At 41.3% G+C, this 17364-nt stretch overlaps 1 protein-coding gene across 1 annotated transcript; it reads left to right on the forward strand.

The window, feature by feature from the left end:
* Nucleotides 1-565: 565 nt before the first annotated feature.
* Nucleotides 566-16876, forward strand: LOC108920530 (tumor necrosis factor receptor superfamily member EDAR-like). Its single transcript, XM_018729311.1, has 11 exons — nucleotides 566-612; nucleotides 3018-3140; nucleotides 5655-5836; nucleotides 8045-8130; nucleotides 11551-11634; nucleotides 12222-12347; nucleotides 12501-12575; nucleotides 13404-13476; nucleotides 15111-15297; nucleotides 15612-15672; nucleotides 16542-16876. The coding sequence occupies exons 1-11, from the start codon at nucleotides 604-606 to the stop codon at nucleotides 16874-16876; spliced, it is 1341 nt and encodes a 446-aa protein (XP_018584827.1). The 5' UTR covers nucleotides 566-603.
* The last annotated feature ends 488 nt before the right edge of the window (nucleotides 16877-17364 follow it).

Below are 17364 nucleotides of genomic sequence, written 5' to 3' on the forward strand. Positions count from 1 at the left end.
TTGAACTTTCAAGATTCCAGCAGTGACACACTCACGCATTTGATTACATATCTGCACAACTTCACCCTGGCAATGACTTTTATACACTTTCAGTGTTTTTTTTTTTCTTTTTTTTAATTTAGCAACCCAATTAACTTGGAAATTATATTGTTTTCTAAGGTCACCCTCGCAAGTTTTAGGCTTTGTTTTTATCAGTGCTCTCACAGGCTCGCAGAACATACACACAAGCACAGGCAGTGTCTCCCTCATGCCTCATACTGTACAATGATGTCGGAGAAGCTGCAGAATGTGCTTGACAGTTCATTATAGCAGAGAGTGACAGAGATATTTTGAGCCCTGAAGCATGAAGTGAGCAGGCAGCACGTCAGAAGGCTGACGGAGGGTCGGAAAGCTTCACTGATGCCGCCTGCAAGCTGTCGACCCTCCAGGTGGAGCAGAGCTCTGGAGCGAGTCCATACATGTGGCCCGACAGCCTGGGGCCAGAGTGAGCAAAATCATCTCTAATTCCCACTCTCAGATTTCTCCCTCTGCACTTGAACATTCCCAGGGGACGACTGCAGGATGGTCCGGAAAGGAGGACAGAAACATGGTTGCTTCTTCTCCATGCTGTTGGTGAGTTTGCTCATAACTTGCTCTACCCTATTCCGGCAGGACCACAGGTAGATCCAGGTGGAACACCGGCTCTGGATCCACTGAGAAAGATCCAGACCCAAACATTGCAAAACAACTAAACACATCTAATGCCACAAAAGCCCTACTTTAAATCTGTCTTCAATCTCCTGCTCTTGCTTTTAGATGTTGACTTCGAAATACTTGGCAGATCTCCCAGAAACTAATTTTACTTTACACTCTCTTAATTATAACCTATAAATTGCCTCTCCAAGAGCCATAAGATTAGACTGTTAGGTGAACATCAACAGCTTTATTCCCTTTTCAGCAAGGAACCTTGATTTCGTTCCCTGGTGAGGCTTGGTGGACTTTCAAGAAACCATTGTTTTCCTGAGTATGAAAATGTTGTTTTCGTGTGGTACTTTGTAAACCGACGTGCTTGATATGCCTGGTTTTGTGCAGCTCTATTTGTTGAGTAATGTTTTTCCTTCCTCAGATTAAATTAGTTAAACTTGGTCTGTTTACTGTGCAGTTTAACTAACAAAGATGATCTGTTTTGTGTGATTTATCTTTTATATAAGACTACCAAACTGAGGACTGAAAGTCATTATGTTTATTGTCTGCGCGATTTGTTCTTTCACTCAGTCTATACAAGCAGCAGCCTCTCTAAGAGGTTTACCTCAGGTGAGGAGTATCTGAACACCTTTTGCGAGTGTTCTTAAAGGACTGTTTGCGTCGAGAAAATTCCCCCTGTTCATCAGCGACATGGAACTGTATCATTAGAACCTATTTCTGTGCCCCTTGCTTGGAACCACTTTGTGAAGTTGCTGTTGCCAGGACTGTCTGCAATCTGGGCTGCTGCTCATTGTTCTGATTTTCCTACCTTTATACCACAACACCGCTTTGAAACAAAATACTTACTTCACAGCTTACTTTGGAGCTACGTTCACTTTATTCATACACTTGAATACATATATCTGTATCGTTCTGCATTTTCCCCCAATATACAATCTGTTTTCCTGTTCATTTCGATTACATTTTTATTATATTTCTATTTTTTTTTTACTGTATTAAGATCCTTATATTTTTTACCATTATATTTTCATCTTACCTTATTTAATTTTACCTTTTTTTATCATTATATATCCTTTGTATTTCTGTAGTATGTTCCTAATTTCTTTTATTTGTGTTTCCTTATTTTATTTTCTCGACTATTGGTATGTATCACGAACAGCTGGAAAAGCATTTCACTGCACATTGTACTAAGTATGGTTGTGCATGTGACAAAGTTTGAATTTGAATTTGAACTTACCACTTCGTAACTGTCACGTCCACGCCCGCATCACCATTGACAGCACCTGACACAGATCAGGCACCGGACACCAATCAGTAGACGCACCCTTAGAAGACCCCTCCTTGCGGAATCTTGCTGAGACAACCGTCCCTCTGTGCTATGTCCTGCTCTTCCTCATCCCTTGCTTCCTGTACCTGTTGTCTGGCTTTTGACCCTTCGCATCATCCCCTGACCACGTGCGTGGATCCTTGCTCTCACTCTGACCGCCGATCGACCGACTCATCGCCCGTCCCCGACAACAAGAACTCTCCTGACCCCTTGGTTCCTGATGAATGATTCTGCACTTGGGTCCAGCCGTCCCGGCGTCCTTGGTTCCATGTTACAGTAACCATCTAACACCGTAACAAAACTAATAGCCACCTTCACGACTCACCTCAGAAAACCTACACCCACATTTAGATGTTTCTTGTCCTTTCACAAACCAGCTGCCCACAAAAGCTTCTCATTAGTTCGTAGAACTAACACCCACCTTCACAAACAGTGGTATCGCTTTCCAAAACCAAATCACCTTCAATATCAACACAATCCGTCATCAAGCAATCAACACAACTCTCAACTTTGGCTGAACAAAGGTTAGTAATGTTAGTTTTCAGAGAGAGCTGAACACTTTGCAAAACCAAAAAAATCCTCTTCACGACCAAATCACCTCTTTACAAAATTGCAGCCATTTTTACAACAAACCTGTTTCTTAAACCAGTAAGAGTCTTGATCACTGATGTTCGCACAAACAGTTACCAACAGCAGCTAAAATAACATTAGCTAAACTAAAGTAGCATTAGCAGGTAAAACTCGGCTGGCAATACGTATGACGTATATAATATATCGGCTAATGTCCAAAATGGAGTGTAAAAATAGATAGCCTGAACTCAGACGCATTTAAAGTAGAAATCAACTGACAATGGTCTGTTTGAGTGTTTGTTTTTGGAAAAGACAGATGAAGAGGCATTCCTGGAGTGTTCTGGCCTTGTGATCATGGAGTCCGTGCCAGCATCAGACTGCCTGCTTAGAACCATTTTTGGTGCCTTCACGCATCTGCCTCCCTCCATCGCCACAGCTATCCGCTATGCCGCTGCTGAAGGCAGAGTACTCCAGCTGTGGGGAGAACGAGTTCTACAACCAGACCACTGGCACATGTCAGCCGTGCCCCCCGTGCCAGCCGGGCCAGGAGCCCTACATGGTGAGGAGTGAGCGATGTGCTGTGCTCCACTGGGTCGTACACTGTTTCGCATTCACATGTCTATTAGGGAAATTGTCGTTTGGAGGCTGTGAATTCAAGTTTTGAACGGACTTGTCTGTTGAATTTTTGAGGTACATAACTTTCATTTTTTTAGTAAAATACCCAGGAGTACGAATGAGAAAAGAACTAAATTATACAGCGTGTAGGATGATTTACAAAGCAAGTCAATGAAATTATTGAGATTAGTAAAAAGATACATTTACCAGTAAAAGGAGTACAGGAGATTTGGAGATTTTGATTATTTAAATTATGGTAAAATAACATAATGGAATAAAATGTTTTACTTTAAAATGTTCATGTTCTAGTGGCAGGTCACTGTGAAAAGGGGATAGTGATTTAGATTTTTTGTTTAAATTCAGATTTTTGCTATATTTTTTGCAAACTTCTGCACCCTCTAGCCATCCTTTATACTTGTCTGCATGGACCACCCGAGTAGAACTAACCTGCTTCAAATGAACATTTCTACTGCTTCAAAGGCAAATTGCAGAGTGACAAAATCCACCAGTGGTAGTCTCATTCAAGATGAGTTGTACAGAAGCTCCACATTTAGTTTATTAGCGTACTATTTTATATTAAGTGTAATTAAAAGAAAAATCGTAGGGATACAGGGACAATTATTGCAGCTAAACTTCCCATTGTGCTACAAGCACTGCTACTCACACATTTCTGACATCTCTCTGAGTCGCGTAATAATTAATTTTCCAATTGAAACCAACATCAGAGCTTTTTTGAAGTTTCAGAGGACAATTTCTATGAAGGACTTTTTTCTAATTCATATTAGCGTTATACAAATAGTATTTAAGAAACATAATGTTCTAAAAGATACATGATAAAAATAAATTTTTAAAACTTGTTCAACTTGTAATATGAATTACCACATGAAACAGTATACAAACCTCAAATTATATCATTTCAAAATGCTTTGAAACTTGTACTGATTGTAGCTTGTCCTAAAATTCCAAGTACACAAATGCAATATTTTATCAAAATTTTTACAGCTGCAAGTTTTTATGTCATAAGACGTGGCTCAAAATCCCAGGTCATGTTTCATGCATGTAAAGTCGTTGTCTTTGAAGCATCTATAAGAAAAATGGTATATGTTACAAAGTCAGCATTTTGACATGATCATCAAATATTTGGCTGTTCAGACATTCTTTGGCATGTAATGGGGCAATGGGATGAACATCCTACTTTAACAAACATCTTAATTCTCCCTCCATCTTTTTAAGAATATTTATTATTTCAGCAAAAATAAAAGAAAAAGACAAAGGGGCTATACAAAACAAAGAAAACATATGTTTTTTGAGCTGCATAAACTTTACAAATCACACACATACACATTGTCTGAACCACTTGTCCCATACGGGGTCACGGGGAGCCAGAGCCTAACCCAGCAACACAGGGCATAGGGGGACACACCTAGGATGGGGCACCAGTCCGTTGCAAGGTACCCTAAGCAGGACTCGACCCACCGGAGAGCAGGACCCGGGCCAACCCACTGCACCACCGCGCCACTGTACCCCTCCCTCCCAACTTTACAAATGAAGCTGTAAAAAAAGTGCCAGCATTAAAAGAGCATCACACTGATTCACATCTAATGAACGTTCAATAGTCAATTACAACAAAAATAAGCATTTTAGAAAATATTTTTTTAAATTATTTTGTAGTTCTACAAATGATAAAATCAAATAAGAAGAAAAATAGCCTTTTCATTCATTATGCTGCCAAATTTTCCTTCTTCACTCTACAATTCATTACAAACATATTTGTTATTCTCCAACAGAGAATAATTGATTTAAAAATTATGGTGACATCCTACTTGAATTCATGGGAACGCTGCAATTACTGTTCACCAGATTTGTTCTTGGCATGACACTCATTTACAAACCTCCCAAATTCTGAAGCACTGCATGTAATTTAGCAATCTGGATTTAATCTAGCCTTGAATGGAGCCGCTGCTCCAGGATGTAATGTCTCAGCGAAAAGCCATGCTCAAGGCGCTTTCCTTTAGTGTTTAAATAGTATGTAATATACACATGCAGGATGCAGTTCATTTTCTAAGCGGACTCTCATCAATAGACATTTCAGGGCCCGTTGGAGTCAAAACAAGTGGTAATTCAAAGAGGAGATCTGGTTTCATTTGCTGGGCAAACTAAGGCTCTCCATTATTACAAGGCTTTGTATTGAGTAACTGAGTGACTATTTCCAAGAGTAAACAATGCTTTTAGATTAAGGCTTTTACTGAAGTAATTAAGATTCGGTAAGTGAAGCAATTTGCAGAAGGCAGAGGAAAGCAATGCATCTCAAACTCAAAAAAAAAAAAACTCCTGGAGAGACTCTTAGATCCGGCTCCTTCATGACTATGTTTTTCTGGAGACATTTTAGTGATGAACAGTAGAAACAACAGAATGAAAATTTATCCCTACTGGACTCGTGCTGTGTTTTCCATCACAGAACTGTGGCTACGGCACCAAAGATGAGGACTATGACTGTGTGCCGTGTCCGGCAGGAAAGTTCTCCAAAGGCAAGTACGAAATCTGCCGGCGGCACAAGGACTGCAACGCCCTTTACCGCGCCACGGTGCTGATGCCAGGCACACCTGAGAGCGACGCAGAGTGCGGTTCCTGCCTGCCTGGGTACGATCTGCTTTCCTGGGTGCTTTCAGCCCACAACACACCTCATACTTAACAGTCAGTCACAGAGATGCACAGGAGACATCGTGCTGTCAGTGTAGCAGCTGTGAAACATCTCTTGAGGTGCTGACATACAGACGACCCCATGAGGACCTCCCGCATCTCCACAAACTACCGAACCAATGATAGTTAGTTAGGCTGACAAATGCACTGGCTTAAATTACCATTTCTTTATATGTTTGTTCCAAGAAGGACGTGGAAATAATGGAGAGAATGAAATGTCACAGTAGGGTATGAGATCAGAGCCATCAAGTGCCTGTGTCATACAATTCCTGCTTAAGGCAGTGGATCTGGTCTTAATTTAGTTAAACTGAATATAAATGAAGTTAAGGTTTTTGAAAGAATATGATTTGTGTATTTAATTGAGAGTTCCAGATTTTCAAGGATTGGTCTTTCTTCAAGACATCTTTAGAGCATTACATAGATAAATCCAGTTGTCATAAGCCATTCACTGGCTTGCTGGTATGTTTGTATATTTAGCCAAAAATGTCTGAAATTGAATTAGGTGACTTTCTTTTCCTAATTGGGATGACAATAGCCCGCAGTGGTTCATTTGCCCAGGAACATTTCCGTAGATTTGCACGTATTTGGAAATCTGTTCATGTATTCAGAAGACAAATGCTGAATACATTTAAGCTTTTTCCTGGGACCTTTTTTAACTTGTTATCATTCGACTAAGTGGAACTAGGCACTCGAAGAGCTAACAAATGCAGCATGGCATTACACAAAAACATTTGATTTAGATACTAATACATATTGAAGGCTTGAGAAGGTTCCAGTTCTCAGGTAAGTTCATGGCCTGGATATGACTGTGGATAGGTGTTGCTGAACACACATAGGTGTGGATAGGTTCAGATAGGTATATTAAACCAGTTGTGTTGTTAGCTGCATTATTAACTATGTTGATAGCCATTTGGCCCATGGCAACAAACTGACCAGATTAATGGATAAAGGAACATCTGGATACTTGGTTAAACAGTTAAGCTGGGGGAAGTGCCTTCCTTTATTTTAAACTCTTGTGTCTTCTTTCAAGGTGTGTTTCTGTGAAGATGTCAAGTTCTTTTTCACTCAAAATCTGTCCAACTTCATTATTTCGTTATGTGTTCATTTTCTGCAGATTTGAATGACTTCTGGCACTGATCCCTTCCTATTTGGCTTCTCCGTAATTTTGGATACCTTTTCCCTGTTTAGTCAGTCCCATCTTTACGGCACCTTGGAAAGATAATCCTTCTCAGAAGGAAGTCGTAACACACAACATAACACGGTTCTGGAAGTAGGGTTGTAACAAGTTCTTTGAATGATTGCTTCTAGTTACACCCTGCAGGATGCTTGTGAAGTTGGGGAGGGAGGTTGAGCTCTTAAAAAATCATTTAATTATCCCAGGTCAGGATTCTTCAGTCAGTTTAGTTGCGGCTCAGGTTTCTCAAAATTAGAATAAATTAGTAAAATCTTCAGTTCCACAATGAGATTTTTACCCTGACTTCCTGCAAGCAGAAATTAAAATAGTTTCATTAAGTTACAGTTTTAGCTGAGGCACTACTCATTGTGCACAGCAAACCAGTTTTAAAATCTGCACTTGTAAGTTCGTTGGTCCCCATATATGCTGGAACAAGAGGCCTGAAGATGATCAGATCTTAGATTCAGATCTTCAACACCCCAAGAAGGGGAAAAAGGGATGTTGAACTGTGGCCTGTACACTCTTGGGTGGATGGGTGACAGAGTTGGATATATCTCACGTTTTGGCTCATACCCACATCCACTGTTGATCAGGTGCCAAAAGGGACGTGCATTGATTTAATGAATAGTATTCCCTTCCGAGTCTCACATCATTTGATGAAACAAGCAGCCCATATTGTGAAAAGCAGGTGACTTTGAGACTGAATGCTGAAAATATGTGTTTATATTCTCACCTTCAAATGTGGTGTGGGTGTCTGCCTTTAAAGAGTAAACATAAAAACCTGTAACCGACTAGGCTATAATTGGGAGAAACACATTATAATAAGATGTCAGCTTATGGAAATGAAAGTTAGATTTTATAACTGTGAAGCAGTGATTGTCAAAGTAATGCCACTTTCTTCTAGAATTAAGTTATTTTGCTCATCTGTATTGTTCCAGTGCTACGGGCTGACCCCAGTCTCCTCCCATCTGCAGGTACTACATCTTGGAGAACCGTCCACGAAATATCTATGGCATGGTCTGCCACTCATGCCAAAATGCACCCAAGAACACAAAGGAGTGTGAGTGTTTTCTTTGTCTTGTGTGCTTAGAGTCTCACACTATATTACACTACTGTACAGCAATACCTAGACACAAAGTTAGGTGGTTGGCCTTTGTTTCAATTTCTTGCATCTTGTCTGAGGAGACACCCAACCACTAGCTCCATCACCTGGAGTAAATCTCGGGTGCATTTTTCAGAGGGGAATGAGGGAGGTGCAAAAAGTACATTCAAAAGAGCATCAAATCAGAAACACTCAGTTCAAAAGTAGTCATCATTACCAGGACATTTAATGATGAAAGTAAGTTCATGACATAGCAAAGACAGGAATCAGAGGCTTCTGGAATTCATTGTCTACAGTACTGGTGTCTGACAAATATTTACGGTGTACTCCCTTTGGCTCTGGCTCCTTGCTTGGCAGCTCAGCCATAACACAGTTGACTTTCTGATTACACCACATAGCTGAGAAGAGTGGGTACATGAGCTGCCCAGGAGGAAGCCAGTGATAGAGGAGAAGGAATGTGTCTTCAGTCATGGGTCATCCCATTGCTGCAAAATTATGAGCTGTATTAGCCAGCCAACATTTTATTTTTCCTAGATATATTACTAATGTCAATTCTTTTTAGAAATGTGCAGAAATTGCCACTATTAAAAACTTTTCTAATTAACACAAAAATACATAACTTTCCATGAAAAGCATAGGGACACAAATGTAGTATCTACACAAATAAGGCATGGATTCTGAAAGTGTGGAGTCAACATAGTTGGACAATTTAATGTGTGCACGGCTTTCAGTTTGGAGAAAAGTTAGACGCGATTCTACAGTGTTTGCCACATAATTAATTAATTAATTTAAAACACACACACACAAACACACACACACCACTTGTTCCCGAGTGGGGTCACAGCCAGCCGAGGCCAAGCCCAGCCGCACGGGGCTCAGGGGGACATGTCCAGGGTGGGACGCCACTCCATCGTAAGGCACCCCGAGCAGGACTCGAAACCCAGATCCGCCAGAGAGTAGGACCCAACCAAACCCGCTGCACCCCCCCCCCCCCTCCCATTTAAAACAGTACAATTGCAAAAAACAAAACTGAATTTACAGGAAAATGTGTACATACAGTTTTCTTAATTTCAGGGTGACATATAATGCATAAATTCCCAAATGTTACTTTTGTTCAAAGTAAAAACAAGCTAGCACCTGTCATATTTTGTTGAGTAGGTGGGAAGCAGCTCTGCACTGATTTTTCAGAAAAGACTAGTTATAACAGCATTCTGGTGACATGCTGAGACAATAGCAGGGGAAACCCGGCCTCATATCTCAAAGCACCTTCTTCAGAACAGGACACAAGGAACCTGATGGCTTTGGCGTCCAACTGGTGCCAAGGTGTCGGGGTGGCTGCTGCCTCAAAAGTGAAGAAGGTATTCTGACCATAGGCAGCTAGCATGTTGGCAGGAGGTTCACGTTAACAGAACCAGAGCCCCTGTCCTGTGTCTTTTTATTCACCGCACATGTAGGCATTTAAAAAATAGATGGATTGGGGAACAACTAGGAAATTAAATTTTTTAAATGTATGAAAACCCTTTCCCGAGAGTTACCTCCCACATCCTTGTATTTAACTGTACATTTGGTTTTTTTAAGCTCCAAAACAGCATATTCACCATTACTCTCAGTAAATCAATCAAATTTATCAGTTATGACTTCTATCTACTGTAGTTATTGTTAAGTTTCTAATGAACATGCACAAAACAGTGGCTGCTCAGCACCCTCTTAATTGTTTTTGCTGAAGGATGGGATGAAAGAAGGTGTGGGTGGGTTAAGTGGATGTTTTAATGAAATGCTTTGAAGAAATGCTTAAAAAATACCAAATACTAAAAAAAAAAAGGTTTAAAATGCAAAGCGTGGAGTTACTTGTTGAAGGTGCAGACGAGCTTGCACTTGCCAGGTAATCGGCAAATAACACAAAGCTCCCAGCATAGTTTGTCTCTAATAATTAAAAGTATGGAGGGCAAGAAAAAAAGAATAGAGCAATATTAACTTGTTGCTGCTTGCAGTAATGATTCTGTAGATACTTTCTATCCATCTTCAGTCCTTGTTGTTTCTTGTTAATTATCCTTGAAAGATATTGACTTATGCATATTGAGCAGCTAAAGATACAGTAATTCCTGAGGTTTTAAAGCATAGTCATTATTTTTATGTTATTAGAATAGGAACAATATTAATAGAAAAGTGAAGTACTTATTTGAAATATATGCAGAGAGGGAGGCTGTCCTTCTTTATGTTATTTCAAAAATTGGAGCTTGCCGGACTGGCATGTAAAGGGAAATTAACGAGGAAGTTTAATGCATGATGGCGTTAATAGTCGGTAATAGCAGATGGCCTGGGGCAGCTGAGAACCATAATGACTAATGACTAATGACTAAAAATAAGGCTTTAAGATGGCTTGTTAAGACCCACCATTGTTCTAAATTAATTGTAATGGAAAACTCACTCCGGCATTAGAATCCTGCATAGTCCATTGAAGAACAGTGTGTGTGAGCAGTGGAGATTTGCTTTGAGGGAAAAATTTTAGCTCCTTTCCATGAACTATATTGGACTCTATTTTATACAAAAGGCACAAAATGAAGTGAAATAAATGGACATGACTATATGAAATTCTACAGCAAAAGAAACAGTCTGCTCATTAGATTCTGCTGTTCGTTCCTCTTGTCCCAGAGAATACATGTAGTCCTAAGTAACCTTGAATTTAACCTGAATAGTCTAAATACCATCTTTTGTTCTTGTGCTCTTTGGAAAAGACCTTGGTGGCACTCAAATGCAAAAAAATCATTACATAAGGCTGTTTTTAAGAATTGCCACAAACACCACAAAGGTCATTTAAAATTCTTAAAACAGTGAGTGTTTTCTTGTTAGTGCACTCACTAAAATGAGCAAAATGGTTCATTAGAAGCCTCACTGTTAAATCTGTATGGTTCTTCAAACAAAACACACACAAAGTGTACTGTGCCAATCATTTTCACAATGCCAGTTTGGAGCTAGTTTCAAAATTAAATTAACATTCAAAGCCAACATTACATCTTTTACTGGCTAAATGAACTGAAATGCTCAGTCATCCAAGTATTATATGTTAAAAGTGGTACATTTGAAAGTGTAATCTTGCTTTATGACTTTTACTGTGCTTGGACACAGCTCATTGAGTATTATTTACAGCTTCAATAAAAAAAGCAACACAAAAAGGTGCTGATGCAGGAATTTCAGGGAGTTGCGGTTGCCTCTGTTTTCCAGCAGACCCTACTGTAGGCATCCTCTGGGAGCCTCAGGCAAGCAGACAACACTCAGGCATGAAATCATCTGGAGAGATACTCAGATCTGTGCAATCGTGTCTTTAAATATGACTGTGTAATGGTGGCTGAGTGACAGCATGCTGGGTCTGTGTTGCAGGCATGCGAACCCAAGGGGTATCAACAGGTCGTGCCCCCAGCATCTCCTCCACTAGCACCACTGTGTTCCCACACCCACACAAAGGTAGGGTTTCCCCAATCTAACGCTTTGTATGCTATCTTCACAAACAACTTTTAAAATTTTTGAGTGCGGTTCACTTTGTTACAACTAGATTTTCGTTCGCCACCGGCTCTCAGAGAATGAAAAGTACAGTTGTTAGAAGTCTTAGTTTCAGCCTTCTTTTCTTTGTGTGCTTTTTTAGCCTTGGCTGCTGACATATTTGAAAATATGTCAAGCATTGTTGCGTGACATTAAAGAGCATCTTGACGGCATTACGAAACATAAGTGGTGCCGTACTAACCACAAGCAACAACAAACAAACAACAAATCATAATGTCAATAGTTATTGTAGCCGTTGCCACATTTTTTGAATTACCTTGGTATTATGTGAGTATCACATTCATGGACTTTCTGTGTCTAATAAGGCATAACTTAAGAAAGCCAGATGTAGAGCAGCAGCACTGAGAATATTGAGAAAAAATGGAAGTGCTGCAAATGAAGCCTTTTAGCATCTTTGTTTTTACCATATAGCTGACTAACATATAGGGAGTATCTTCTTTGAGTGAAAGCTAGTCCCACTGTGTCTATCATGGGTCTATTCTGTCTTTAAGATCCAACTGGACAGGGACACTTGGCCACTGCCCTCATTATCGCCATGTCTACAATATTCATCATGGCCATTGCCATAGTGCTGATCACCATGTTCTACATTTTGAAGGCCAAACCAAGTGGCCAAGGTGAGAGCACTACTTTCATGCATTCCTGAAATTACACACACAAGACGTCAAGCACTTGCATATAGTTAAAATGACCAAGGATTCATGTTTGGGAATGCGCATTACTAAATAAAATGGCTAACATAAAGTACATTAACTGCGTCTCCTCTATAGTGTGCTGTTCTGGGCAGGTGGTGAAAACAGTAGAACCACAACCCAACAACCAAGAGGACAAAAAAGAAGTTCAAGGTAAAAGATTGATTTAATTGGGACAGTTAATTTCCCTATTAACTAATTGGGACAGTTAATAGGCACAGTTGTTCTTGTAGTGGTTAGAGCTGTTGCCTTCAGACCCAAAGGTCGCAGGTTCAATGTCCACCTCTGGCTGTAGTACCCCTGAGCAAGGTACCTACCCTAAATTGCTCCAATAACATTACTCAGCTGTATAAATGGGTAAATAATTGTAGGCAGATAGTCACTTTGGAGAAAAGAATCAGCCAAATGAATAAATGTAAATTGCTCTTTGTGACCCTTCTACCTCTTCCCACCTTTTCTGTCTTTGCATGCATACAACCCCATCTTCCTCATGAACACACTGAAACCTTAGGCACAGGACACACTTTGATGGATAGCAGTGGTATTGCCCAGGGTGCATTTATTAGTAATTGCTCAAATGAATATGGTAGCATTGCTGCAGAATAACACACAAGTCTTTGAGAGACAAATTAAAGAAGACAATCTGACAAGCTCTTATCCATGTGCTGAGGTGATGAACTTGGCTGGTCATGGTTTGGGAAGGGGTTGGCAGCAATGGCACCACCCAGAATATATCTGGAACTCATAAACCTTCTTTTTCACAATAGCAAACCATCAAGAGCAGCCACATCTTCTAGGAATTACTGAAAATGTACACTCCAAATTAAATGTCTTAATGATATAATAGTGTTTAATGCTTGACAAGTTTCAGGCAACCACTGTACATAAACACTGTGTTCCTTTGTTTCTTAACAGCGGTTTATGACTTCATAAAAAAGTTAAGAATCTCTTGTGAGTGCTCCATGTATCTTTTCTCTACAGAAAATGTAGTCATTTTTACAGAAAAGGATGAATTTGATAAACTGAAACCCGCTCCCCCGAGGACACCAAAAAGGTGAGACCTTAGACAAGACTGATCTCTCCTTACTTTGCATCTCCTTTTTCCACCTAATGCACAGATTCTGTAATTGTCCTCAAAAAATACACCGTTACAATTTCTGCTAAGAATCTGGCAAAACAGAAAAAAGAAAAACAATGGTTTTTCAACATTCCTCAGAATGCAGTATTTTCTAAGTCTTATCTTACTTTAGGGCAAAAACAACTTTAAAATATTACAGTTGAGAAAGAACAAGCATACTCTGTTGCAACTGGAATGGAAGCCTCAAAGAGGCGATTTTTATCTCATTTTCTGCTTGGGATCTGCTGGTAATTAAGTCACCACAGAACAAGTTCTAGCAGTCGAGCCTCTTGCTGCTAGCTAGGAAGGGTTCGGTAACAACTCCTGTGCAGGAGACCTTGGTGAGGGTTGGAGCAAACCAAGTTCCCCAGAGGTATGTTACTGGAAACAATATGTGGCTTTGGAGAAATGAGGCAGTTGTATACAGATGTGCCCCGAAGCCTGGGGTTCCAAGAGGAGGCGTTGGGCTACACAAACATTGCAGAGCGTCTGATGAGTACTGCAGCTTCATCCAAACCACTGGGAGAAAACAGAGCTTTTTGTAGAGGATGACACCATTCTATCCCAAATCCTTTTCACACCTCCGTGGGTAGTCAGTCACACAAGCAATTCCTCTCTTATCCCCACCACAGAAAGCTCACATCACCGATCACCATCAGACAGCTGGGCGGAGAAGGGACTATTTCACTTGACTTTGTGACATGATGAAAGAGACACAAATACAGATATCCAGTCATACGACATACTTCACAAAAATACCGTCACAATTAGGGGCGGCACAACGAGTAGCATTGCTGTTTCACAGCGCCTGGGTGGTGCAAGAAAACATGGGTTTGGTCCCCGCTCATTCTGTGTAGAGTTTAGATGTTCTACCCGTGTGTGTGGGTTTCCTCCGGGTGCTCCGGTTTCCTCCCACGGTCCAAAGACACGCTGCTCAGGTTCACCCATACTGTTTGTGAGTGACAGAGAGAGTGTGTTCCACTGATGTATGGATGAGTGACCCAGTGTAAGTAGTGTATCTAGCAGTGTAAGTCACCACAGTGAATAAGGTGTGTGGGCTGATAACACTACATAGAGTTCATTGGAAGTCGCTTTGGAGAAAAGTGTCTGCTAAATAAAAGTAAATGTAATTACATGTACTGCCGTACAGTTTTACGATTGTCTAGTGTTCCCTTCCTCCAGCGGCAGGAGTGAACAGCATGTCTGCATGCCATAAGATGTGCTAAAATGCAGAGAGACTTGCCAAGTTGCTGCAGGTATCAAATGACGGAGAAACAATGACATTTTGTGAGCATCTCCGTGCGCCTAGTTTCAACATGGCACTTTTGCCGGAGAATGAGAGGATATGCTAAGCGCAGGCCTGATTACTCACCGCCCTTCCTTGCTCCGTCAAACCCTGGCAAACGCAGTCTATCCCAGTGCAGTCCAACAGAGGGAAAAGACCACCTTTTATGTGTACCCAGTATGGTCTGAAGGACATACCGTACGCACATGATGACTGCTCCTGGATGAGGTAGGATCACGTTGTACTTTGAGCCACGTGACCCACGCAACATTTGCCTGCTTCACAGTGAGAACGACGCCTCGTCGGAAAACGAACAGCTTCTAAGCCGCAGCGTCGATAGCGATGAGGAGGCAGCACTGGAGCGGCAGGGGGCCGCAGACCTGTGCCTGCTCTCGCTGGTCCACCTGACCCGGGACAAGAATGGGTCGTGCACCAACAACAGCTCCAGCAGTAGCAGCAGCAGGTCCACTGGGGTATGTTTTTATTTGGGGGGGGGTCACACACACCCTCAATTTATGACACGAAAAATGTATCACTGCTTTCTCAACTGGGTCTCTCCACTGTAATTCTATAATTATGATATTGCTACCTACATTTTTTGCAGTACGGTGACTGTAGATCAGCCTTCGGACATAGACGTGCGCTCTCCATAGATTCGTCGTATGCACCTTAGTTCAAGGACTTAAGCAGTAGTAATCATCTGCCTTCCTGACCGTAGAAAAAGAGAACACTGGTCATGTCTTTTCTTACACGCCTCTCTTCCTTGTCGCTCGTGTTGTCGATACAGATTCAGAGTCGGAGGAAAAAAATCTTGGACCTTTACACAAAAGCATGCAGTGTTTCAGAGGGTGAGTGCTTCGCAGACACAACAGCGCGCTTCTAGGTTACACCCACTCTCAGAACTGTGGAGCCTCCCGCATCCTGCCTCTGTGGGTCAGAGACTCGGGAACATACCGACATCGATACACTCACAGTGTCAGTATGAGAACATAGGTACTACACACACCATTGTTCTCTATGCTTTTTTTAATCCGTGGGGAAAGTCACAGTCATTCAGGTCTGTTAAAGCATGAACTCGCATGAACTCCAATAAGAGAAGTGCTTCTGTGAAAGGTTGTCTGTTCTTTATAAAGGCAGTTATCAGACACATATTCTCTCCTGAATGTATTAATGGTGAACAAACGACAACAAAATTGAAACCATCTGCCATCGTGATATTTCCAGTGGATGAATTATTTTCTTTCGTAATATTCCATTGGGTTTTTGAGATCTTTGGACCTTGCCGCTAATGAAATAGTGAATAAAAATAAATCAAACCAGATAAATTAAGAACATAAACAAAGTTAAAATCTGTCTATAGATGTATTTTTGTTAACTCACAGCATAGGCGAGTGGTCCATCAAACATCCATTATTCTTGAACAATAGAGTAAAGCAGAACGTAATACCATTAAAATCCCACGAAAACCAACCAAAGTAATATTTTCAGAGCCATCAATTGTTCTGCTGCTATTTGTAATTCTGTTTCAGTTCAAATGATGAAATATAAGAAATTCTCAGCATTTACAATGGGAAGCTAAATGTTCAGTATTTCCCAGCAGTTCCATCACTCAGATAATGTTTCAATATGACTTTTATTCATTTAGTATTCCTGTTCCAAAGCAACATTCATGCGAGTATTCAATGTTCTTCTGACCATTTGTGCTCTTTGATCCCAGGCCTCAGTCCCACGGAGCTGCCTTTTGACTGCCTGGAGAAGACCAGCCGCATGCTGAGCGCCACGTACAGCACGGACAAGGCGGTGGTGAAGACCTGGCGCCACTTGGCAGAGAGCTTCGGCTTGAAGCGCGATGAGATCGGCGGCATGACGGATGGCCTGCAGCTCTTTGACCGCATCAGCACTGCAGGCTACAGCATCCCCGATCTGCTCACCCGACTAGTGCAGATCGAGCGTCTGGATGCAGTGGAGTCACTGTGCACTGACATCCTGGGTGGAGGCGACGCAGCCCTCTTTTCTAGTCCTGCAACCTCATCCCGTTGTGCCAGCGTGTGAGCCTCACGTTGGCCTATCACCGTGACATTACTCCACATGAAGAACGTCACCTGCCATCCTCACCAAGCTGAGTACCGACATCCAGGAACACCCAGTGACAGTATATCCAGAGACACACAGGGCCACTGAGGAGATCAGAGGATGTCACCTGGACATTGCTGGCTGGTTGAAAACCTGCAGTTTTCACACATGGCTTAAGTTGTCAGCACTTCTCCCACAACATGACTAAAAACACACAGTGGAAGTTTGGATTCATGCTCTGACAGATTATCTTCCTATTGCTGAATAAGGGGTAGCAGTACACTATGGTGCTGGACACCAGAATAAGTGCGTATTCGAGATTTTTTTAGCCTCGCAACGGTTACATGCTCACGTAAAGAGATCTTAAGTTTGAGATATGAAATAAGGCAACAGTACTGGCAGAAAAGGGAGAACAGGATAGTCTAACAATTGTGGAATAAATTGTCATATTCTTTTTTTAATTACAT

The sequence above is a fragment of the Scleropages formosus genome, chromosome 14 (genome assembly GCF_900964775.1).
Source record: "Scleropages formosus chromosome 14, fSclFor1.1, whole genome shotgun sequence".
NCBI classification, from domain to species: domain Eukaryota; kingdom Metazoa; phylum Chordata; class Actinopteri; order Osteoglossiformes; family Osteoglossidae; genus Scleropages; species Scleropages formosus.

Bases quoted from the DNA above. Each gene is read 5' to 3' on its own strand.
- LOC108920530 (XM_018729311.1), top strand. The intron at 3,141-5,654 runs GTGAGGAGTGAG...TTTCCATCACAG, and splicing joins CGGGCCAGGAGCCCTACATG to AACTGTGGCTACGGCACCAA. The intron at 15,298-15,611 runs GTATGTTTTTAT...TTGTCGATACAG, and splicing joins GCAGCAGCAGGTCCACTGGG to ATTCAGAGTCGGAGGAAAAA.